The sequence below is a fragment of the Dermacentor variabilis genome, chromosome 8 (assembly GCF_050947875.1).
Source record: "Dermacentor variabilis isolate Ectoservices chromosome 8, ASM5094787v1, whole genome shotgun sequence".
NCBI lineage: Eukaryota > Metazoa > Arthropoda > Arachnida > Ixodida > Ixodidae > Dermacentor > Dermacentor variabilis.
In genome coordinates, this window is record NC_134575.1 from 35,745,725 (window position 1) to 35,771,351 (window position 25,627).

At 47.1% G+C, this 25,627-nt stretch overlaps 1 protein-coding gene across 2 annotated transcripts; it reads left to right on the top strand.

The window, feature by feature from the left end:
- The first annotated feature begins 1,829 nt into the window (after nucleotides 1-1,829).
- On the top strand, nucleotides 1,830-24,300 carry LOC142589997 (uncharacterized). 2 transcript variants are annotated; one of them, XM_075701792.1, is made up of 10 exons: nucleotides 1,833-1,966; nucleotides 3,997-4,139; nucleotides 5,913-5,996; nucleotides 9,184-9,272; nucleotides 11,823-12,002; nucleotides 13,197-13,334; nucleotides 15,811-15,866; nucleotides 19,305-19,441; nucleotides 21,154-21,281; nucleotides 23,373-24,297. In XM_075701792.1, the coding sequence occupies exons 2-10, from the start codon at nucleotides 4,013-4,015 to the stop codon at nucleotides 23,547-23,549; spliced, it is 1,116 nt and encodes a 371-aa protein (XP_075557907.1). In that variant the 5' UTR covers nucleotides 1,833-1,966; nucleotides 3,997-4,012; the 3' UTR covers nucleotides 23,550-24,297. The 2 variants fall into 2 exon arrangements, with proteins under 2 accessions (XP_075557908.1, XP_075557907.1); XM_075701793.1 differs by lacking the exon at nucleotides 11,823-12,002 and having other exon boundaries at nucleotides 1,830-1,966; nucleotides 23,373-24,300.
- Nucleotides 24,301-25,627: the final 1,327 nt, after the last annotated feature.

The following is a 25,627-nucleotide window of genomic DNA, read 5'->3' on the forward strand; positions in this document are numbered from 1 at the left end:
GGCCCAATTTCGACAGGGCAGGATGCTAGGGCGTCCACGTACCGTGCCCTGTAAAATCATTTACACCCTTACAAGTGAAAAGTGGTGTAAATTTACCCATAGCTCGCCCCACTGGGGTGTTAATCACACAAATCCCACCCTACGGGTGCCGGTTACATCAATCACACCCTAAGGGTGTCGGTTATGTCAATCACACCCTAAGGGTGTCAGATATAGACGCATTTACACCCGTTTTCAATTTTCAGGACGTAAATTACTGTACAGTGTGCGTACAGTGTACAGCAGCAGCAGCTCATTGGGAATCTTATGACAGATGGCTTGCACTGACGTCATTTTACAGGCACGCCATGCTGGCGAACCAGCAAAACGAGCATCCGCGTATGTGTGCGCCTTGCGCGGCTCCAACACAGTGGGAGTCGGTTTTCTGCTAAGCTTTGCTTCCTCCTCGGAGGCAGTGTTAGCCGCGGGAGTGACCGATACACTGACGTCATTAGGCGCCATATTGGAGAACCAACACGGTGAGGAGCTGCGCCTGCGACGCCACGTGCAAGCTATGCATGCTACATACATACATACATACATACATACATACATACATACATACATACATACATACATACATACATGCATGCATGCATGCATGCATGCATACATACATACATACATACATACATACATACATACATACATACATACATACATACATACATACATACAAACGCTCCTATAATCTACCGTCAGTTGCATGTACTTCGTTCCTCCAGGAGGCAGGACGTGGCGCGGTTTTTTATTTTTTATAGTCACAACCTTAAGAAGCCCAACATAAAATGACACCAAGAAAGGCATAGGTGACATCATTTGCAGTTTTAATTGCGGTGAAGAAATAAGAAATGAGTAGAAAGTAACGAAAATAAACACACACACGCATATATATATATATATATATATACTTGTCGAAAGCTTGCCAGTATTCACTCGTTCCACGGTCTTCAGAGAACTGCAGAATCACCCTTTCCGGATCAATCACTTTCGTGCAAGACGTTGGTCACTTTCGTGAGTTGTAAGCTAATGCTATATATTCTTCTGTTTACTGGGTCATTTCTGAATTCTACCGCGGCGCTCTGTAATGCCTTAAGGCCTCATATGTTAGGTTAGGTTAAGTACTTTAGTCTGTAAAAAGGTGCCTTTTTAAAAATAAGTAAGAAGGGTGTTCTTATACAAGCAAGGAGTGTCAGAAGGGTGTAATTTAGGTTAAGTCAGCTTAGGTTTGGTATTTTGGGGGTGTTGTTTTTTAAGGAGACACGTGGAATTAGGTGTTCCTTGGAGAAAAGGGGGTGCGAAGAGGGTGTAAAGTGGGTTAGGTTAGGTGTCCCGCGTGTAAAAAATGTGTTTTTAACAAATGGAGGCGTAAAAGGGGCGCTTTTTGGCAATTAAAGAGGGGGGCGGGGGCGGGCCTCAAGGCTCAAGGTTTCAAGGCCCTGGAGGATACTAATAAGTGAAACGAAATGAAGTACTTGAGAATATCAGGGACGCGCGCGCGAGTTTGCGATAATAAGAGGCCAATTTTTTGTTTCTTCTATCTCTCAGCTGGCAGCTAGTAAGCAATCTCGTTGGCGCGCTTCAGAGAAAAAAAAAAGAGAGCGAGAAATCTGAGACACAGAAGGGAGAAAGTGTACACAGCAATGAAGCGCGCTTCCTCTTGTCTCGCTTTATCGCCTCTGACTGCATAGCTGCAGGATTGGCAGGATAGCTGCAGCTGCAAGTTCGTTTGGGGGGGGGGGGGGAGTGGGGAGGCGTTGGCAAGGGTATACACCGGCCGTGAAACATCGTAGCGCCCCCGCTGGAGCGGCCGTTTCTAGTGGAGCAGCAGCGACGGAACAACGAGACCCAAAGGTCTCTAGCAGCTTTATCTCGAGCAGTGACAGACCATTGTTTATCGGCCACCGCAACGAATTGTCGTCGACGGGTAAGTTCGAATTTCGTCGCGGTGCTCCTGCAACCATTCATTAGCCATTCACGGGACGGCTGTTTCACTGGCGTTACTTATCAACGTGGTTAGCGTGCGTTCCGATGTTGCTGGAGTGAGCCCTATATATGCGAGGGTGTTCGAAGTCGACGTCAGTGCAGTCAGAGAGACGAATATTCGGACTTTTGGGAAAGAAAGAGAAGTTTGTGCAAAGAACATTCATAGGTGCTTAGCGATCAGCGAGCCAACTCGGCCGACCGGGGCCGACTCGTGTCGTCTCGTGCCATCTCGGTCCGGATTCTGGCTCACACCGGTCCAGCATAGGGCGTGAAACGAAAAGCGGTTGGTGCGAGCCGATGTAGCGACAATCCTGGCCGCCCAGCTCCGCTTCCTTTCCGGTGAGAAAGTGCACTACATGGGCTGGAAAGCATGTCCATGTGCTAGTAGTACTCCGGGCCGTTTGCGAAATACTGGAACGCCGGATGTAACCCGACGCAAAACGTTTGCACCTGAAACGTAGCAAAAAAAAAAAAAAAAAAGAAAGGAGGTCCTATGCTGAGGAAGGGAGTATTTGCGGAGAAAGGTATGAAGCACCAACACCCCAGTTACTATCCATCCAAATATGGTTTTAGCATGCTTTGGGAGGTGTTCATTTATGGCACTGTATGTTACACTAGGCATTATGGGTGGTGCTTTTACTAAAACCCCTTTTAACCGGATTGAGCTGGTCACGGCACCTCGTGACACTTTCCTTAATCACAGCGTCTTGGGGAACGTTACTGCGTCCCATGGGCGTTCTCACCGCAAGAGCAAACACAAAGTCATTGTACACTAACGATGTTTGCTGCCGACACCTTAAGACTGGCAGCTATAAGTATAGTATGTGTGGTCGAGGCAAGTTTAGTCTTTTGTGCTGGAGTTGAACACGCAATGAGACAGAGATTTGTTGACAGAGAAAAGCTGAGAGATCGGCCTGAACTATATTGTGTTCTAGCCGGCTTCACAGCATTTTAGGGGTACACAGGGGTATTGTGTTCTAGCCGGCTTCACAGCATTTGAGGGTAAGGGGTACAAAAGTAGACGAAGAAAGCCAACACGATAATGGTAAGGATAGAAAAGTGGATGCACCGTGAATAGAAAAATGGGTAGCACCGCTTATTACTGTCTGTTGCACCGTTACATCGCAAAGGAACGGAGCAGCAGATTTAGGTTATTGGGTCTGCTCACGATGCCACACATAGAGTATACAAGGCAGCAGCACCGAGCGACAAGAAACCAAATGACACTGTAGACTATCCACGGCCTCAGAGATCGGAAGGGGCACGCCGTTTGCCCGATCTCGGAGGCTATGGACGAGCGCAACCGCAGCGTGAGACCCGACGCGCGTTCCCATGGACTCGAGGCACGAAACACTATATAAGACAGGAACAGCCGCACCACAACAATGGGAAGAGTATAGCACACGTAAGTAACACAGGTACACATACAACACTCTCCCATGTATCCGTTCACTTTCTTTCTAAAGAAAAAAGCCACAACTAGCCGCTCGGTCTGACACGCAGTGTACCTTGCGACCGTGAATACTCCCCCCCCCCCCAAAAAAAACAAGAATTTCATAGACAAAAGAAGGCGCCGTCAGCTCTCGACAACTCCGGTGCTTCGCAAACAGTAATAGCTTACGGACAAGCTGAAACTATATGCAACCTCACAGTTGCAGTCATTGCATGATTGTCGCCGGTGGGGATATGCGTACGCCCCGGTTAAATTTGAGTGGACATGCGCATCTCCCCAGATGACGGTTCGTTTCCCAGAATGCATACGCGGAGAAGCACTCGTCTCCCGAAGACGCGATGTGTCGTCGCCGGGACGGTGTGGCAGACACGAGGTGACTCGCCGTCGCCGTCGTCGTGATGTCATTGCATGCACGTGTTACACATAAGGTTGCCACGCGCGCACATATAGCGATCTCGAGAGAGAATCCAAGTTTTCGCATTCACAGTATATCTTCTGCTATTGGCGGCGACTCGCAGGCACGAAAAGTCAGCCATGGATAAACTACGCGTGGTGGACCTTCGATCGGACACGCTGACCAAGCCGACGCCCGAAATGCGCCGGGCCATGATGGACGCCGAGGTCGGCGACGACGTCTTCAAGGAGGACCCCACCGTCAACGGTACAATCTCGAGACCCCCACATTGTCCTTAGTACGAGCACGTACGCGTTGTAGACGTCTTGCAGACGCTGTGAGTTAAAGCATGTTGGTATGTCCAGTGGATATTCCGATTTTTCTTTCTATTATAATGCCTCGAGTGGACGTATACCGCAGGTAATCGAAAAATGCACAGAAAATTTGTTGAAGCTGCGCGTTGTGCAAACGCCGAGGATGGCCGCGCGCATAATGTAACGGGTGTCTATATTACATTACCACCGCATGACGACCTATTTGCTGCGCCAACGTCTGGAGGAAGAAAAAAAAAAGCCGTTTATAAAACAAAGTTGATCTCTCCGCCGCAATGTACGAGTACTGGCACTGCAGTAGCGTAGATAATTACTCACGCCCGTAATCGATTACAATACAGTACAATAACATGCAACGATTATATTTCACTTATCTCCAATGCAACGTATGTCTGGTCCGTCTGGTTGCCTGGCGCTATGTTGAGCTCGAATACAACATATACATCGACCATTTGCCATGAAGTGTGCGGATGGGGACGAGAGTACTTTGGACCCACGGCGCTATACGCGGCGCCGGAAAGCACCCGCTGTTGCACCGTCGGAAGCTGTGCAAAACTTTGATGCCTTTGTAGTAAGGCACAGCGATAGTTTGAGCGGTTCTTTGCAGGGTGTTCCCGTCGGTGGGCCTTCTTTCTTTCGCGCCGCGTGCAAATGGAACTGCCATAAAGTGCAAGAAAACAACGTGTCGTTTCGTATACTATGGCGGCGCCTATACTGCAGGACACCAAAGCTGGAACCCGGAATGATTCGTGGGTTGGGGAGATCACCGAGGCCTTTGCGTATATACCGGGAGCGCATAAGATCGTCCGTGCGCTATTTCAGATTGATATTAGAGAGTTTTAGCTTAGGGGACGCAAGCGGCTTGCGCACGCAAGAACTTGGGGCCACGGTACTGCGCATGCGCAGATCTCCCCGTCTGCGCATGCGCAGAGAGGAGCTCCCGGCATGCTCTGCGGCCTCGGCGGCCCCGACCCACGGACCGGCCGGCATGGCCCCAGCTTCCCGTTTGTGAAGCCCTCCGCAGCTTTCTCCGCGAAACAAAAAAAAAAAAGATTTGCACGCTAAAATTGTTCTTTTTACTTCTTACGTAGACATCAGAATGCACATTTGCAAGGTACCTATTTAATATCACCTTACTTTCCTCCTCCCCCGCCCCCCAAAAAATTATAACAGTTTTTTTTCACCGCCCAATTCCCGGACGATCCCCCAGAGCGGGTTGCGCCATGTCATTAAGGAACAAGAACAAGAGTATATAAATCTACACTGGCTGCTGCCACCGACGGCTGGAACACCCTGCAATAGCCGTACGTCGGATTTCTCTCAAAATCGTACAGGCATTTGTATCCTGCTTGTTCGTCGGAATGATGAAAAAAAGAAAGAATGTTGAAGACCTGCAGGATAGTTCGCGCCGGTTGTTGGATGCGGATGTTCGGGTGTTCTGCTTAAAATGATGGTACTAACAAAATATTTTCCCGTCTTTTTTTTACTTTAAATGAAGCTTTGGTACGTCTAAACAACGCAGAAAGTACTGTCAACCCTTGCTTCAGAGCGCCGTAAATAATTCAATAGCTTTATTTCTTGCAAAAAGAAATTGATAGACGGAAACACGACGTTAGTACCCCCTTTTAAGACGTAGGTGAGAACACGAGCGTAGAGCTGCGTCAAGAGTACTGCAATCCGCCCTTCCCTCCATGCTTCCCTCTCACAGAGCTCGAACGTGTGGTGGCCGAGTTGCTGGGAAAGGAGTCTGCTCTGTTCGTGCCCACGGGTACCATGGGAAACCTGGCGGCAAGTAGGAATGCACTTCCTTAACGTTTCGTTCCTTCATTCATTCGGTGCGCTTTACCCTACATGAAACGCAGCAAATGAAATTCCGCGACATATCTTGCTGGTGTACACCCCAGATATCAGTGGCACTGTTTTGGAGACAGGAACAACTGGTGCATGCAAAATCATATTATGCAGACACGTACACACATGTATACGCGTATACCTGGGTCGAAAAAAAGCTTCCAGGTGGTGGTGCCTGCGGCCAGATTAATCATATTCCCGGAATGTGGCGCTGCGCTCAGATCGCTGGTGAGCCTCTGGTTTGCGAATGTGGATCATCTTATAAAGCCGGGCTTCGCGAGTGATGCGAAGCTAAAGAAAGCATACAGGAAATATTGGTTGGCTTCATACATACATACGTATACATACATACATACATACATACATACATACATACATACATACATACATACATACATACATACATACATACATACATACATTAGACAGACAGACAGATAGATAGATAGATAGATAGATAGATAGATAGATAGATAGATAGATAGATAGATAGATAGATAGACAGATAGATAGATAGATAGATAGATAGATAGATAGATAGATAGATAGATAGATAGATAGATAGATAGATAGATAGATAGATAAACTTTAAGCTTTCAACTACCCGCAGTGCCATGGACGACGGAACGAAGGCGCAAACCTCCCAGTAAACGCACGTGCGCGTGATCCACTTCGTTTGAAAAAAAGAAAAAGAAAGACAAAGGTTCGCCGTCATCATTCATTAATTATCTCGCGTTATCATCGTTTCTCTCGAGGAAGGGGAGGCGGCGCCTAACTCCGTATCGCGTTCTTTGTTCTGGTTTCCGGAAAGAAAGGTCGACCGAGCACGTGACACGCATCCCCGCGGGCGCACGCCACCGGCGCTTTTATCTTTCACCGCGAGATAACCGCGCGCGTTATCAGGCATGGGGAGCAAGGCTTGCGGTTCATTAATCTTCGCGCATTCCTCGGCTCGCTGATCTACGCGTTGGAGAGCCAGCGATGCAACGTGAACCCCTCGCAGCGTTCCCCCCATATTCCACTGATAAAGAAAAAAAAATAACTAATCAACTTCCGAATTACGTATCGAGGCGCATATTGCAGTTACGAATCTTAGCCGCCGAGTTTGCAAGATGCGCATCCCCTTGAAACGAATCTCCCGGATGACAACAGTTTCGAGATATTAGAGAGTTTTAGAATAAGGGCCCCGCGTCGCGGGAAATCTGGCGTCGGAGGTCGCCTCGACCAAAAAGAACTTCGAACCAAATTCCGACCCACGCATACCCGACCACTTCTCTACCACCAACGTTGCTCACACCTTGTCTTTCATTATTTACAAGCTTATTCCTCGGAATTTTGAGAACCGCGTTAGCCCACAAACAGATGTGATGACAGAAAACGTCGACAACACATATCTTTTATGTTAGCTCATCTCAGACTGAAATAAACTGCAGCAGAACTGATAGTTGGGCGAGTTGGTATGAATTCACAGTAAAATATTTTTGCGCGCACAATTGACAAGGACACAGTGAAGGGGCGACACACTTGCGCAATTGTGCGCGCAAAAAAATATTTTACTATGAATCAGACTGGAAACGTTAGAAGTGCGAAACAATAACAGGAGGTCGACCCAACGCAAGAGGCCGCGTTTCTACCAGAAGGCTCGCTTTCGTGTTATAGCGTTTGCCGCTAGCGTTTTCCCGGGAAACGTTACGGTTACGCAAGCTGCAGTTGCCGGGAAGCACGAAAAGCAATCAGGGGTCTCTGAATGCCATCGCGTTCCACTCTGAGAGGCGAAACTTAGGCGTCCTCCAATTTTTTTTAAAATTCACAAAGTGTGGTACGAAATACATGGGCGTCCCAATTACTATCAACGTTATTTTCGCAATTACCCCCACCCCCTTTTTTTACAGAGAAAAAAAAATAAAAAAAATTGAAGGGCAAGGAACAAAAAGCTGCACAACAGAAGCTTGCCGGGATTCCTGCCCTTTTCCTTAGGGAATCAGTTACAGCGAATAGAAAACAGAAAAATCGATTACAGATGCACAAGACATGTCCACATCTGTACATACAAAAACATATATACTTGAGAAATACATTTACCCGCGCATATGTAATGCTCTTCATGCACATCCGCTTCAATACATAAAAGAGCATATTGTTGAAAAAAGAAGGGAAGTGGAACAACATGCAGTGCATTTTTATACCTTAGACTTTGACGGCACTTTTCTCCTAACCGGTGTCGTTCTGGAGCTGCATTCCAAGTGGATAGATACGCGCCTTACCAACTTACCGGCTGCAATTCGCAAATTTCCATACGTGCCTTACAGTAATTAATTAGGAAGTTAATTAGCGGATGTTTGTTAATTAGCCGAATATGCGTTTCCATTTCTCGTGCTAGCAATGCCCGCCTCTCCGAATAATCCAGCTCAACGACAACAGAATTACGCTTATCGGCAACGCGGGTGATAACTAAAAAAAAAAGTGATAACCCCGTATTGTCGTGGTTAACGAAAATCGAGCCTCACGGTTTCCCTCCTCCTCTAACCACCTATTATTAATTATTACTAATTACGTGCATCGCGGTATTAAAGGTCAATCCGAGCCTCTTCGCAAACTTCACAAGTTTCATCCAGGATGCATTTCCCTGCGCCCAAAACAACCCAAGTATATACATAGTATGCACGTACGTCATTCAATGATACTCCGCTACTTCTGGTTTACGGCAGCGCCATCTTGGGGAACCTACAAGCCTATGCGCGCGCCTGTTAATAAGGTACCCCAAGATGGCGGAAGCAGACGACAGCAGCGGATGTGACGTCACGTGCATACTATGTGCACGAGGAAAACGTACCTCGAAATTAGTGAGGTCACACTGACGTACATCGCCGCCACGAGGTTTTCAGCAAGAAAATTCAAGAAGGTGTAAATTGTGCGCAACCCCGTCCGCCCGCGCTCTCATCCTCAAATTTTTCTCCAATCGTAATCACACCCCTAATTTCCAGGCTAACGAGCGAAAGTTTAAGCACTTGCAATTGAATTAGTGTGTACAGATCATCAAGTTCCTCTTACAGGGGGCGAATCGTCGCGTCCCCCCAGTAACAAGATTTCATGCTAAGCCTCATAGGATTATGCAACTTTATATGCAGTAATGGCCCACTGTGACCAGCGGGGCCAGGAGATCCTTGTCGGCGACGCCTCGCACATATTCCTCAACGAGCAAGGCGGAGTGGCCCAGGTAAGACTGCGCGATTCTTCAGAGGAACAACCAAGGAGAAGAGTGTTCACATTGAAGAGACTATATATATAATTCAGCGACGCGCGCTCATTACTAGCACGAGAAATTGAAGGACATATCCAACCAATTAACAAGAAGTTCACTAATTATTTTTTGAATAATTATTTTACGGCACCTATTGCAATTTTCGAATTGTAGCCGGCGAGCTTTCTAGGCTTATCCACTTAGAATCTTATCTAGAATGATGCCAGTCTGGAGATGTGCGCCATCAAACTCGCCGTAAAAAATGCACCGTTGTAACACTTATTTTTTCAACAATACGCTCTTTTATGCATTGAAGCCCGAAAGTAACTGGAACGCCCACGTATTTCGTCCAACCATTTTGGGAAATAACATCTCGAAATTGGTGTCATCCTGGAAACTCAATTCAAGTGGATACGTCGCCTTGAAAGCTCGCCGACTGCAGTTCGTAAATTGCAATATGTTTCGTAAGGTAATTAATTTTAAAAAGTTATTTAGTGAACGTTTGTTAATTATTTGAATATATGTTTCGATTTCTCGGACTAGTAATGTCCGCCTCTTCAAGTAATCCAGCTCAGGGACAAGAAGCAGGCTAACTGCCGCAGGCGCTTTCTAAAATTTCTATAAAACGTAAAAAAATATAATCACCCAGTCTTATTGTACGGTACGCTATTTACGAACAACGATCACTGCCGCACTGGATACCAGCTGATTGCTCAAAATTACGCGTTACTTCAAGAGCTATCTCTTCCAGGTGCACGAAACATTTTTTTGGGTGGCACGCGAAGCTAGTTTTTTGGTGCGGCTGAAACAAATAGCTTGGTTAAAATATTAACCGCGTCTGAGCAGCTAATAAATTACTCGATAGTTAATCGACCAAATTGTCGAGTCATAAAAAGTAAGCGATTCATCGCGGTTTATTTAAAAGGCGTTAAAAAAACATTCCGAGGCCGGCAGTTACAAGTTATTTACGTAAGAACTCCCCATTTAGGTAATAATCCCACAGTGCGTAGTTGTCAAACCGAACACATCGAGCTTAAAGGCCTTGTATAACCAGAGGAACCTGACAATACTCACAGAGATCAGGAGATGAATCGAAATGGCACATAACGGCGATGACGAACTGCGACAGCACTGAAACAATGCACGAAGCACAATATGTATGCTTGATGCCGGAAAGCCGATGTAACATAATTACGAAGGCTTTAAATTTCCAACTAAGAACAACGGTCTCCCTCTACTCACGCACGCTCCCAATTAAGGGTCGGGCCAACGCGAGAAAGCAGCAGGTCTCGTCTTTAGCAAACTCAGAACCGCAATGCCGCGAAAGTCAACGCTTCACTGGTTGCTAAAGTTTCAAGCTGGCACTGCGAGAAAATGGCGTTGCAATGTAGTTACCATGGCCGTTCAACGCCTCACCAAAACTCCCTCGTAACTACGCCGAGCAGCATACGTCAGCTCACGGAGGACGCATACTCAACGGCAAACGTCGTGTACTGCGATGCCACTTGCTTATAATTGGGACGCAACCTTGACTTACAATAATACTGTACTGTTGTGCACGGTTCACTAAAACTCGGCAACATCTGGATCGCGGCGCACTTGCGCAATATACACAAGCGCCGCGGTGAATGTTCGATCCTCTCCTGCCAGCCTGTAACGTGTGCATGATATGCTCAGTGCAACGGCAGTGAGCTTATATAGGAACCTTATATCTAGCGGTTACGCTTCCTAAAAGATCCCTAAAGTTGCGCCGAACTGCACACGCTCAGTGCGTATACACAAACACGAACATTACAAGTTTATACTGCGCTCTACACAGTAAAATAATTTACACCTTTAAAAGTGAAAAAGCGTGTAAATGTGTCTATAGCTCACACTCCTAGGGTGGTACTTATATAACTGACACCCTCGGGGAGTGAGTTATAGACAGATTTACATCCTTATCACTTTTAAGGGTGTAAATTATTTTAGAGTGTAGCGTGCTCATAACTGCGGCGCAATGTTGAAGTACAACGTTACCGCGCTGTTACGTCTCGCTAACTCATTAACATTTCTGGATCGCGACATGCATTTTACTGATGGCGAGTCAGTGCAGTTATTTTTATGTTGTCAGCATGTCGCATATTATAAGCGCAGTGCAACGGAGTGCTTACGCTTCTTTAAGACACCCGCATAAAAAAAGTGCGCCGAGCAGCACACGCTCACTGCGTATGCACACAACGGCGGAAATTAGACTGCGGCGCCACTTGTTTATATTAGAAATGCAGTGCAACGATGACTTGCAACATCGCCGCTGTGTTACACGCCTCCCTAAAACTCGGCAACACTTCTGGGACCGCGCACACTGCTTACATATGACACAGCGGCGGCGAGCGTTCCTACATGCTAGAGCGTTCCTCCACAGGCGGAATCTATGGGAGCAGCGCAGTGTAACGTGAACTCGCGAGTTCACCGAGCGGTCACGCTTCGCGAAAACTCCCTAACGATTCCGCGGCTCGTGGCACGCGTGCTCGCTTGCCGCTGCAGGTGGCCGCGGTGCAGAGCTGGGCGGTGCCGACGCAGAAGGACGGTCGTCTGCTCGTGGAAGACCTGGAGTTCCGAGTGAGGCACCACGACTTCCACTGCCCCAAGACCGCTCTGCTGTGCTTGGAGAACACGCACAACGTGTGCGGGGGCACCGTGCTTCCCCTAGACTACGTGGAACAGGTTTGTGGAGGCTGCCACCACGCGCTCCGGTTTCATGCCAAAAGCGAGCGAACTGTTCTAGAGGTACGGACTATACAGTTCAATCGTTTTCGGCGGTGTCGTTATCCTCGCGCACCGACTGCTTTCACAATTGGATGTGACGAAACGTATCCTTTCCGGAGCGTGATTTCGAACGTACTTTAAGTTCCGCAGCTCTAGCACAGCTGTGTCTTCACTATTTTCACTTTGATTGTTTGAGGGCAATTGCACATAAAAAAACATTTTTAACTATATTTGGCTACTGCGAGTCGCTGAGTTGTTTATTTCTTCTTATACCTGATAGTGCTGCTGCTACTGTACGCAGTGGTATTTCGTGCAAGCGCGCATCTTAATAAGTATTCTGTACGTGTTCATTGTATTCGGGGTTCCTCAGCCTAACTCTTAAACTAACACAAATTCATCATTACTGAGCTATTTGTTCATAAATGCTTGTGCTCTTTCACTGCAGCGTGCGTGTGCGTGTGTGTGCGTGTGTGTGTGTGTGTGTGCGTGTGCGTGCGTACTGATGCATACTTCTGAGTTGAGCTGCAACTTAAGTGTACAGCATGTGCTTCTATGTTTGTACTACTGTACGAAATCCCCCCAGCTTGGTCAAATTTGACTGGAGTATAGCGTGCATAAATAAATAAACAAGTATATAAAGTTATGTATTGTAAAGAGCCGTTACTTGTGCATAGACACGAGAGTTTCGTCACTTTTATTCCATTTATTTGTTGCTTTCGATGCAGGTTTCTCAACCTCTAAACCCCAGAGAAAGAAAGATACTCGCAATCCTCAGAGCACCCTAAATAATTTACTGTAGTAGCTTTTAGGTCATTGCAAGCCAAACGCCGCAAAACGTTGCACTAGGCCATCTCAGATTTCCTTAAAAATCCCTGCCCGATCAGTGCGCCATAGACGGCGTTTCCTGGAAGTTACATGAGGCGTATGTCGCAGCATAGGGGGCACTCCGGAATAATTTTGACGACCCGGCGTTCTTCAACGGGCACCTAAAAATCTCGCAGCCGCCGTGGCCGTGATCGGAACTCGCGACTTCGAGCTCAGCAGCGCAATGCCGTAGCCACTGGGCTATAACCACGGCGGGTTTGCCTAAAGCAGTCTCGTCTTTCACGTTGAAGTCCCTTCAAACTTGTTCCTGTAAACTCTCAAACGCAGGCCGCCCGGTTCGCGAAAGCTCACCAGATCCCCCTGCACATGGACGGCGCCAGAATCATGAACGCGGCGACGTATTTGGGCCTCCCCGTCAAGGACCTTCTCAACGGCGTCGACACCGTCATGATGTGCATCTCAAAGGTATATACTACAGCATCGATACTATCGAGCCATTGCTTTGACCGGCTGCGGGAGTTTTAGGTTGCCGTTTTGCAATCGTTCAAGTGGAAATTCTCGTTAAGCGACACCTCGGGGGAAGCACGGGGAGATAAGTTCCGTTTGTCAGGAGTTCCATTTAGCGAGGGATTGAGCTCGACGGTACACAATATGCTCTTTTGAAAAGGAGTAGATATACAGTGTTGTCAGCAGCAGATAATGCGCGCGACTGACTCTGCTTAGACAAGCTGCTTCTCACGAAGTTCCTGTTCGCACGCAGCAGCGGAGCAGATAGCTAGCAACGCAACACGTAATTACAAAAAAAAAAAGAAGAATGATTAAGAAAAAAAAATGCCGTTTTAGTCCAGCAACCACTTATCGTTAACTCTGATCATGGCGAGAAAATTATATGGAAAACCCGAAAAACAAATGTGCTAACAGCGATGTCTGTCGCGATGTCGCATTAGATTGCTCAGTTTCATTTTCGAATTTTTTTTTGTGTATATTTACGCGGAGTTTAAAAAAGGTAGTTCGGTTTAACCGGCTTTTCTTTCTTTCTTTCTTTCTTTCTTTCTTTCTTTCTTTCTTTCTTTCTTTCTTTCTTTCTTTCTTTCTTTCTCTTTCAGTGCAATGCCAATCAATTATAAGGCTGCTGTTCCGCTTAAGGAGATAATTGCCGCCTAAACGATTTCCGTGTCGTTCACCGAAATTCTACTGTATTTAGAGAGCGAGCCAGAGACAAAAAAAAAAAATTCGTTTGGAGGATGGCAGAGGAGGTCGGCCCTTATCGTCGACATTTCTGCCTTCCTTGAAATGTACGCGAGCGCCAGCGACTAACGTGGAATTCACGGTGTGGCGCGTATACAGATAAGGGACGAACTCAGGCCGCGTAAGATTACATTCGGTAACCGACGACTGTGCTTGCTGCTATCGTTCCTGATTCGAGTTCAAGTCTCTTGTGTTTCTGAGAAAAGAATCGCCCAACAAACAACTCACGTTTTTTTTTTTCAGTGTTTGTTTGGGTCTTCACCGTCACACCGCACACAGCGATGATAATGTAAACTCGATCGAGGTCCAAGAAAAAAAAAAGAGCATTTAGAGCGAAGGACATAATTCACGCGTGAATTTATATGCTCCGAAATGATTTCGTAGACGTAGCGCAAGCAAACGCACGCGCATGTCACCTGCACGTGTAAGGGTCTGATTTAAGTAGCTCTAGCTTTACATAAGCTAAAGCACTTCAGAGAAGGGTAAGAAATGCCAGGCTTGCTGCGCACTTAAACAGTTTTTAGGTTGCCCGGTTTCCTTCATTTTCGCTGACATCGTTCATTTCTTACAGTTCTTTTGCGATTATGCGATCGCGGTCACTAGAAGTATAGACTTTCTTCGTGAAAGTTAGCTGCCATGAGAAATTGGTGAAAGCATTGATGAAAAGTGCAGATTCTATTTTTTTAAAACCTGCATTGGAAACTAGGAAATCGTGGGATGGTGCAATCTGTCAGTGCTTTCAAAACTTTTTTTCTGCATTATCTCTGTCACGCTAGATTTCAGATAGATCTCGTAATCTATACGGGACCATCACCACTCCATTTTATTGGGGAAAAAAAACAGAATTTCACAAAATCGCGGTTTAATGGGCTGCAGTGTGTTCCTTAGAAAATCGCAATATACCCTCAGTTTCACAGCGGAAGTTATTATTATTTAATCCTATAAGTTGTCCCAAAGGACAGTAATTTACGCCTGTATATAAGCCCTAAATGGCATCTTTAGCGCCTACTACGAGTGCCTAAAACAACAGCTTTTAGAGGAAGGAAGGAAGAAGTGGAGAAGGAAAGGCAGGGAGGTTAACCAGTTTAGCTCAACCGGTTTGCTACCCTAAACATGGGAGCGGGATGGGGGGATGAAAGATGGGGAAGGGAGAGCACATAACACGGCACACACATCGTTGGTTACAGTCTGTCACTCTTGCGCGGTACGTGACGTCACTGTCACAGCCGCTTGTCCAAGCCCGTCTCCTCCGGTCTCCAGTGATGAGCTGTCACTAAAGCAACAGCCAGCAACGGAGCCCTACCGGGCTGTCGGAACCTGTGTGTAGTCAGACGCCGATACCGGCAGAGACGGCGCAGCACGCAAAGAACACGTCTCGGATATAACGGAGGGCCAGATGTCCCACGGGCTCCGATATACAGCGAAGGAATTCGCATGGGACACGGCGAAGTGTTTGCGAAGTCTTGGACATATTTGGGGCATGCGGCAAAGCAGACCTTTAGGACTTCCGAAAGGGTGTAACGGAACTACTCCCCGATACGATACAGCCGCGCTGTCGCTGGCGCATGAGTTGCTCGAATTGGCGTTATGTACGTCTGCCTAATTTTTTGCTGGCGCATGAGTTGCCCGAATTGGCGTTATGTACGTCTGCTTAATTTTTCGCTAAATGGTCAGCTTTTCGGATTTGTCCCAGGGCCTCGCCTGTCCCGTAGGATCCCTGGTGGCCGGCCCGAAGGATTTCATCGACAAGTAAGTACCGTCTTCCGTGGAAACTTCTGGAAGAGGCTTGTCCCCGCGATGGATGCGTGTATGCAACGTTAGCTGCGCAGTAACCCCAAACGCATTTAGCTGGGACGCTCCTGTCGCGATACGCGGGCACGGAGAAATCGTTTTCGAAGACAATTAGGGTCACCTTTGCTGACTTCGTACGGGTTTGGCGTATCTGGGATCTGGCTATCTCTATATGTGTGCGACCTCTTAACACGAAACGAGGGCAGTTTCGTTGCTTTGGAACGTCGTGTGATAGCAGTCGCATAAGGTGTCAAAATGTAGTTTTCAAGGAGATAAGAAGCGGGAACTAGTCACCGAGTAGGTAAAATTAACGCTACGGGGCGCTATTAGGGCCAATATAGTAAAAAAAAAAATTAACCATGTTGTGCCATAGGCTGCACTATCGTCATGACCGGCTGATCTGGCCTCTTGGCCCCCACCCCCCAACCTCACCCCCTTAAAAGAAACAAATAAAGGCGTGTAAAAACAAAGGCGACACGAAAGAAGACGACGTCGACGTACTACATGCGCGTGAAAAAAAGTCAATAAGAATAATCTACACGAGTTATAAAAATAGAGGGTCCGGAAATAAGCGTAAAGTCTGACAATGGAACGAAACAAAGATAATGAAAATAATGTCAAAATATCATGCAATTATACGATACGGCATCATATTTATACTGCTCCCAATATTATTAGTACTTAGATACACGTACCATGTACGTCGACCTTGCCTTCTTTTGCGTCGACTTTGGTTCTCACATCTATTTTTTTCTTTTTGTCGGCAACTACTACATCGACTTTCATTAGTCTCTTTGCACCTAAACGAAGAAGAAGTAGTCGATAAGGTGACAAGAATGTTAAAGACTACAGTGTCGTTAAAATGTAGAAGGCTGCATCACTTGAAACTTGAATAAAACAACACAGGTCAGTAATTCGACTTGAGAAAAAAAAAACACATACGGTGCACAAAGTTGTAAACCTAATGCAGCTGTTGTAAATTTGAGTGAACTAAATACAAATGCGGAGTCACAGAGCGATACTATTCGCAGGAGAACATTTCCCGGCTTTTATAATTGCGCATGCACTTGGGAAACCAAGCCGCTAGCTGGACAACTTCAGGGTGGGTGTTGAGGAATTCCGGTTGCCAGGGTTGTCTCTCTGGTACCAGGTCCCATTTTTTTCCCTTGAGTACATCAGAACGCTTGTCTCACGCATGGGACGACGAACGCAAGTTGCTATTTGAAGCGAGGGTGATCGTCAAGTATACGGCCCCCCTCTCAATCGCATCGATCCTCAACGCACCTAACTGCAGCGTCTCCTGAAGCGCCTTGGTAAACATGTTGAGGGCGACATTCAACAGCTGAGATTTGCGTAGCCTGCGCCAGCAGCTTCTTTATTGTTATATGGACAGCACTCCAAGCGAATTTTCACCGTCGCCGTCGCCGTGATGTTCCACATATAACGTTGTTGTTGTTTAAGATCGGACAGTTCAGTTCACTACTGCGTAACGAAGTGCAAACTACACGATGATACTGAGCATGCGCTGAACCACTGTCGCCGCTGTATCACCGCGCGACTAGTCGCAAGGCCGTCGCCGTCGCCGTGATGTTCGGTATGTAACGGTGTTGTTGTTTAAGATCGGGCAGTTCAGTTAACCACTGCGTAACGAAGTGCAAACTACGTACTCTATGACATTGAACACGTGCTGACTCGCTGTCGCCGCTACACCACCCCGCGACTAGCAGCAATGAATCCACCTGGTGCTACGAGGGCAAACATGGACGTGTAATTTTCTGGGGCCATGAGGCTAGAATGAGTGCGGGACCTAATCCGAACCACGAAGGCCCTGTTCTCATAGTTACATACCAGTCGGTCTCATAGACATTGTTTCATCTTTTGTTAGACCTCTGGGCATTGCTTATTTCTGTTTTATTTCTTTTTATTAATTTATTCGCTGCCGAAACGTTCCTTATGCACTCCAATAATTCCTCATGTGTTGCGTACAATTCTTACTGAAGAATAGCATATACGCAATTTATATGGAATTTTTATAACGTATGGGATATAACTCAAGAGATCGGATCGAATTCGCTGAACTGACAAAACTGATCAACAAGGAGAAAGTAAGGTATATTCGAATTTATAACGTAGGATATATTGAGGAAGCAGTAAAAGAATGGTCGCAGCATGAAATCAGTGAGAAGAAAACCTGACATAGGATAAAGCAAGGTGCATGCACTGAAAGATAACCAGGGTAACGTACGTCATCAGCAATTTCGATCACATAGTAAAAGCAGCAGCAGCATTTTATACTGACCTGTACAGTATCCAGAGCAGCCACGCTACCTTCATTCGAAGTAGTGATGAACATGATACAGAGGTTCCTTCTATAACTACCGGTGAAGTTAGAAGGGCATTGCAAGACATTAGCCGGGGAAAAACGGTAGGAGAAGATGGAATAACAGTCGTTGTAATCAAAGATGAATGAGATATCATGCTTGAAAAGCTTGCGGCCCTTTATACGCAGTGCCTCACAACTTCAAGTCTACTAGAGAGCTGGAATAATGCCAACATTACCCTAATCCATAAGAAGGGAGACGTTAAAAGAATCCAAGAATTATAGGCCCATCAGCTGGCTTTCAGTGTTGTATAAAATATTCACCAAGATAATTTGCAATAGAATAAGGGCAACACTGGACTTTAACCAACCAAAGGAACAGGCTGGCTGCAGGAAGCGATACTCTACAATGGCTCACATCCATGTCATTATTCAGATAATCGAGAAATCCGCAGAGTACAATCAACCTCTCCATATGGCTTTCATAGGTTATGAAAGTGCATTTGATTTAGTAAAGCTACCAGCAGTCATAGAGGCACTGCGTAATCAAGGAGTACAGATCGCTTACGTAAATCTCTTGTAAAATATCTACAGAGACTTCACAACTACCTCAATTCTCCACAAGAAAAGTAGAAAGATACCTATAAAGAAAGGGGTCAGACAAGGAGACACAATCTATCCAATGATATTCACTGCATGCATGCATGCATGCATGCATGCTATCTATCTATCTATCTATCTATCTATCTATCTATCTATCTATCTATCTATCTATCTATCTATCTATCTATCTATCTATCTATCTATCTATCTATCTATCTATCTATCTATCTATCTATCTATCTATCTATCTATCTATCTATCTATCTATCTATCTATCTATCCTGTGTTTTCCTTCTCGTCCTAGATTACTCTCTTCTCCATGTCATCTAGAACTCGTCTGAAGTAGCAGGCCCTACGTAGCAGATCTGACATTTTCAGCTTTCATTAGAACCGCTGCTCTCTCTCGTACCAGAGCGAACAATGTATTACACGAATTATATGAATGAATGAATGATGCTTCGGCCTTCGTGCAGGGTGTCCCGAGTGCGCAAGTGCCTGGGCGGCGGCATGCGCCAGGCGGGCATCGTGGCCGCGGCGGGCCTCGTCTCCCTCGAGACCATCGTGCCCAGGCTGCACGAGGACCACGAGAACACGCAGAGGCTCGCCAGGGGTGCGTCGTATGTATACACGCGCACACCCAGCTCCCCGATCCCCGCACGTTCCCCGGCAAATGTGAACTGTACCGTTACGGCGAAGCCGGTCGCTACGAAAACACCCGTGCGAAAACACCGTGCGAAAACACCGTGCGAAAACACCGTGCGAAAACACCGTGCGAAAACACCGTGCGAAAACACCGTGCGAAAAAATGCGAAAACACCCGTGTAGTTATATTTAGGTGCGCATTACAGAACTACCAGTGGTCCGAAAAATTTCCGGCGTGCCTCATATTCAGATCGTGGTTTTGGCAGGTAAAACCCCATTCTTAATTTTTTAACGCGAAATAGAATAAATAGGCAAATAAAAATACTGAAATTTACAAAAGTTTTAGTGTATCTTTCTAAAAACTTCGTTTGGATCTTACAGTGAGAATCTAGTATTCCGGAAACTCACTGAAAATTCTTGGTACATGAACACATCTATACTGGCCTTCCAAGTCTCATCGTAGAGAGGGCTACTATAAAACGGGGTACCTTACTTAATGACGGAGAAGGTACATAAATTGTTTTATATCCAGGGCACTCCGCCCTCACCCCCCCCCTATATAAAACAGTAGTGCACGCACTTTGAATGCAGAGGCATTTCGTAATTTGTAAATACGTAATGTAACATGAACAACATTGTTACCGTCGCGGACAGTTTTACGGTCCATTATAAAGTTATCACTGATCGTGATCCTTTCACTCAACCAGCCAATAGTCGTGCGAGAGCGCCATTGCATCAATGCGTGCATTTTAGGTGGCGGAGGTGGGACGAAGTCGCAGGAAAACATGACCGACCTTTACAGTGACCTTACAGGTAATACGCTTCCCGTTGCATGAAAGTGAGTTATGTTAAGGAGCTCGACAGAAGCTAGAGTTACTCCTGAAGGACATTGGCGATATTGGACAATCCCCGCTTAATATGTGGAAATTATTTTTCGCAAACACAGGCAAAACCTCGCTATAACGAAATAATAGATATAACGAAATGAGTGAAATTTCATGCCCTTGCATTCCACATAAACAATTCACACTACAGTGCATGCAATAATGAATATAACGAAGTAATTTTGGCTCCTTCTTCGCTTCAACTTCGTTATAACGAGGTTTTACTGTTCCGCCTTATGTAACATGTATGTGGAACGAGATTATAAGAGCGCAGGCTGTCGTCACTTCCCTTGTTCGACCGCTGTTGAACACCTCCCTCCATCGTACATACCTGTGATCCCGTTTTGTTTCGTTTGAATACATATGCGCGCATCTCTTGGCGACCTTCTCGTAACGTTGACATGGTGTACAGTGCGGTGAACTGTTAAAGGGGAGCACTTTATGAGGCTACTCTCACTTTGCTGGCGCTGCAGCTGCAAATGCTGCAGCTGAGGCGATATACGTCAGTGCACTGTACAAGTGTGTATTAGGCGCCAGCGGCTTCAACCTCAAATAATGATCTGGAAAGTCGGGTAGAAAAATTCGTGCGCGTTAGATGCGCTCATCTGTTCCCTTTAACGATGTATAACTACGCCGCTGCCTCCTTTTAAGACGTCTAAAAGACGTCTAAGACGTTTTAAGACGTATAAACTAGAATGATCCCCTGTGTTCGAGCTGCGGTCCGCTCTGCCGTCACATCATACTCTAGACGAACGCTAGTGATACGAAGTGTCTGTCCGTGCAACGTTTTACGCAGGCGTCTGTTTGAAAGGCAACCCGTACATGAGCATGGACTTGGAGACGGTGCAGACCAACATGGCCGTCTACGACTTCCACGACATCGGTCGGCTGTCGCCTGTCACCTTCTGCGAGCGCCTCGGAAAGGTTACTACATATCTTCCTAACGCGGATTTATGCCGCATATACGTACAGTCGACCACAAGAGTTTGCGGACCAAGGGATCTGGCAAAATGCTGAACTTCCGGGCAGCCTGTAACAGTAGCCACGTAAAACCCGCACGTCACAAGGTTGTTCGCTTATGCAGACAAACCTCGCTACAACGAAGCGGGACATAACAAAATAATGGATACAACGAAGTGAGATTCCCCTTGAAATCCCTGTAGGGATTGATATTGCAGTACATATGCGATAATTGATAAAGGGAAGTAACGGATATACCAAAGTAATTTAAAGCTCTCTCTTCAATTTCGTTACAACGAGGTTTTGCCGTACATTTCCCAATCCCCTGCACTCATTCAAATCCGCTCACACTCACGAGCATTCGGCCACCGTTCTTCGCGTCCATTGAAAATCACCTTCACCGACTCACGTTCGTACTCGCGTATATCGGCACTCACCTCCACTCACATCCTTCGTCAATCACTTAACGCTCTACCTAATGACTGTGAAATGAGCGTGAATCAGCGTACTAGAGTGAGTGAGCGTGTTGAGCTACAGCTCCGCCAAGGCTGCGTGGCTGCCCCCCCCCCCCTATTACCGAGGCGCCTTGGTCCGAGCTGACATTCCGTTTGCTCTATTCTACGGTATCAGCGTTGAGCCCGATGAACTGAGCGTCTTTCCGTGAGCACGCAAGGCCGCAAATTTTAGTGTCGATACTTTGGTGCAAAAGTCGTAGTGCTACGATATACGTTTCACGTAAATCTACGAGCTTGTTGTGCGCTGTTAATTGGTTAACCCAGTATGCTATATGTGTGTGTGTACTTGCATTTCGCGTGCTAGAGTCTGCGAAACTGCGAACCTCACCGGAAAATTCGAAGTATACTCGTGTTTACTTGTGCCGAGAACATGTTTTGTGTTCGTGTGGCTCCCTACGAACTTACTTGACGAAATTTGTGGTCGTGCTGTCCAACTGTATTCGCTGTCTTTCCGTCACTTTGTTGTGGCTCGATTTTGTCCAACGTGCGACGAGAAGTTGCCAGTGCCCACCGAAAGGCGCCAACCTCCGCTATTACATCGCGTCAGTTAAATTTAAAAGAAAAAACCTCTACAGCAGATGGGTGCCAATCTGGCAACCGATACATCAAAAAGAGCGAAACTCTACAAGAGATTTCTCACATTCTTCAGAAGTATCCGTTTGCTGGCTATCGGCCTCCCACCGACGCAGCACAAGGTTGCTGCGATTAAAGCTGACGCCGTGTTGCTGCAACGCGGCAAGTCTGCGTACACTGCAGACCGATTTACACCCTTAAAACATACTTACGGGGGCAAATCGATCAATAACTCCCGCCCTTACACCCGTAAAGAGTGTAAGAGCGGGAGGTATTGACACGCACGCTTACACTACAAAGGGTGTAAAGGAGTGAGTTACTGACTGGAACCTTACACCATAAAGGGCGTAAAGGTTCGATTACATAAGAAGAAAACACTCTTAAAGGGGGGAAGGTACAAATCGGAGTGCAAGAACAGCCAACATTATCGACCCCTTGCATACAGGCCGCGTTGCAGCAACACTACTCCATCTTTCACTGCTTCTGCTGTGCAAGTTCATATCTGAACGCCATAGTGGAGTCGGCACAACGCGACCCGAGTAAGAAAAAACTACGGATTACTGTTTTAAAAAAAGACGCACGTATAACTTCTATATTCGAATGAGGTAAACGTCGCGTAACTTTTGTTTTACAATCATTGATCGTTACATTTCTAAGCAAGCTCGCGTCTCCGACACACGCTGCGTTATATACATTTACATTTGATATCGACCACGCCGTCGCACGCCGGTAGTAACCATACCCACGAGAACGGTTGCGGAATTTCCCTGTAACAGGCTTCGCGGTAAAAAAAAAAGCTCGTTCTTTTCGTCGTCACTGTCACGGCTTCCGAAGGCAGCATAGCGTGCAGTATAACCAAGAAGATTAGTATCGACACTACTGGAATCCTCTCTACCTCGCTAAGTGTGCGCTACACGAAGTGCCAAAAGAGCTGCGATCATCCTTCTTGTGACGTCACACGTCGCAGGTGACGCAGAGGGAGTACGAGGACCTCCAGCAGGCCATCGCGGTGAAGATGATTCCCATCAGCCACAGCAAAGCCCGCGCCGTGCTCCACAACGACGTGCACTCGGACGACGTGGACGCTGCCGTGGTCAAGATACGCTACGTCATCGAAGAACTGTGTCGGTCCGCCGGGGCCTAGGTGGACTTTGCGCGGTCTCGTACGCGCGGGACGCGGCGGGCGGAGTAACGTATGCGCATGCGCAGAGTCGACGGAAAGCCTCCCTGTATAGTCGTCGCAGTAAACGCCGACGAATTATACGAATGTGCGTCTGCGTGTTTCCTTGCAAATGAGTATACTTGTTTTCTCTTTTTGGTGCGATAGCTACTGTATGAACACTCCAGGCGCATTTCCGTCGTCGGCGTCGCCGTGAGGTTCCGCATGAAGTCCCAACTGCGATAACGTAGAGCGCCCTACGTATGCTGCGAGCGTGAGTGAAAACGTGCGAGGGTCAGCCGAGAAGGATGGTGGCTCGACCTCGCGCGCGCAAGGGAAGAAGGCGGGGAGGAAGCGTGCCGTCTTCCGTCGCGCGCGAGGCAGCAGGGGGTGTTCTACTCCGGCGGCGGCGCCGTATGGCACGGCCGAGCGTGTGCACTACCTTGAAATCACGTGCGGCGAGTCTGCAGAGTCTAGGAGATCCGATGGCTGATGGCTTCGTGTGCGGCGTGTTCTCGCCGCTTAGTAATAGCGTTGAAGCGAGAAGCAAACCGATGGGCAATTCGCTCGCTGCTGCTGCTGCCGCTCATTCTCACGGTAGCGTTTTGACAACGAGTGTACGCGGTCGTCGTGCGAGATGTGTTCACGTTTGCCTGTGCCCACGTGACCACCATGCTTGTTAACCAAGTTCGCAAACGAACGTTTACAAGTTTATACAGCTGATTAAACTATACTATCCTTCGACTTCATGTATCCTTTGGACGATACTGTCACATTAAAAAAAAGAAGCTAAATCCTCTGTAGGTGCCAATCAACTTTCTACATTGAAAATTTCTTGCATCCAAAGAACCATGAAAAGCGCACCACAGCAGGACAAATTAATAATTTTCGACTGTTCAGTGAGTCTTGTAGTTTACAGAATTAAAGTGACCCCCCCCCCCTTACGCAATACCCTAAGTAAGTTTCGAGTGATAAAGTATTCTTTGAAAACTCTATCGTCGTTAATTTCGCGGTAATAGAGAGCTTTAGGTTAGGGGACGCAAGCGGCTTGCGTACGCGACAAGGGGCGACGGTATTGCGCATGGGCACATCCAGATGTAGGTTTCTGCGCACGCGCAGTACCGTGGCCCGTAGTTCTTGCGCACGCAAGCCGCTTGCGTCCCTTAACCTAAAACTCCCTATTATAGCTGTATTATAGTTCTCGCAGAAGGAAAGAAAAGGAATGCGCCATATGCTGCGGGCTTGCGCGCTGGCCCCCTTTGCACCAGCAGATATAGCATCCTCGTTTAAAATACAGTGTTGCTTGCTCTATGGTTCAGGTCCGCAGCGTCACGCAGTGGTGCCACCAGCACGTCATATGTGGTGTTCCGGTATTTGGCAAATTGTACAGCGCGTTTAGTGACAAGGCATTTAAAATGAATAGCTTTTGCTTGCCGCTTTCGGCCGTGTTCGTGGGTGTTAGTAGTCGGCGGTCTGTGGTGGATGTTCGGTGATCGCACTTGCGGCGAGGCAAAGCGCAGAGCAACATATAATGCGTGCTCTCGGGCAACCTAGTCGCGGAAGGGGTGCGTGAGGAGGGGGCTGTCGCTTACTCGTTCGTCGGGCTACTGCAATTGCTCACATTGAAAATAATCGTCCGATGGTTTCCGCCCGTAATTCTTTAACCACTTCGTTTGATTCGAGGGTGACATGTAAAAGGAAATCGTATATGTGTAGTTAGAGAGCTTTGGCTTGCGCGTATAAACTTTTACGGAGTACCGGAGACGGGGACGACTGCGACAGCGCTGGTGGCGACTTCTTGTCGCGCTTTGTCGAACCACTATACGCGTTCGAGAAACGTTTCATTTTGTTGTTGCTGCTGCTGTTGTACTGTAGCTGGCAGTTACTAGTATTACAAGTCCGTCTGAATGAAACCGTACTACGACAGACCGCAACTGCTTCCGCCTACAAGCATAGCGAATGACAGCTATAGAAACCACCGCCTTCCGTATGAGCATCGGGACGACGAAGTCTCGAAGGGGGACAATGACGCAAGATGCTTTCAAATCACTCACGCCAGCCCG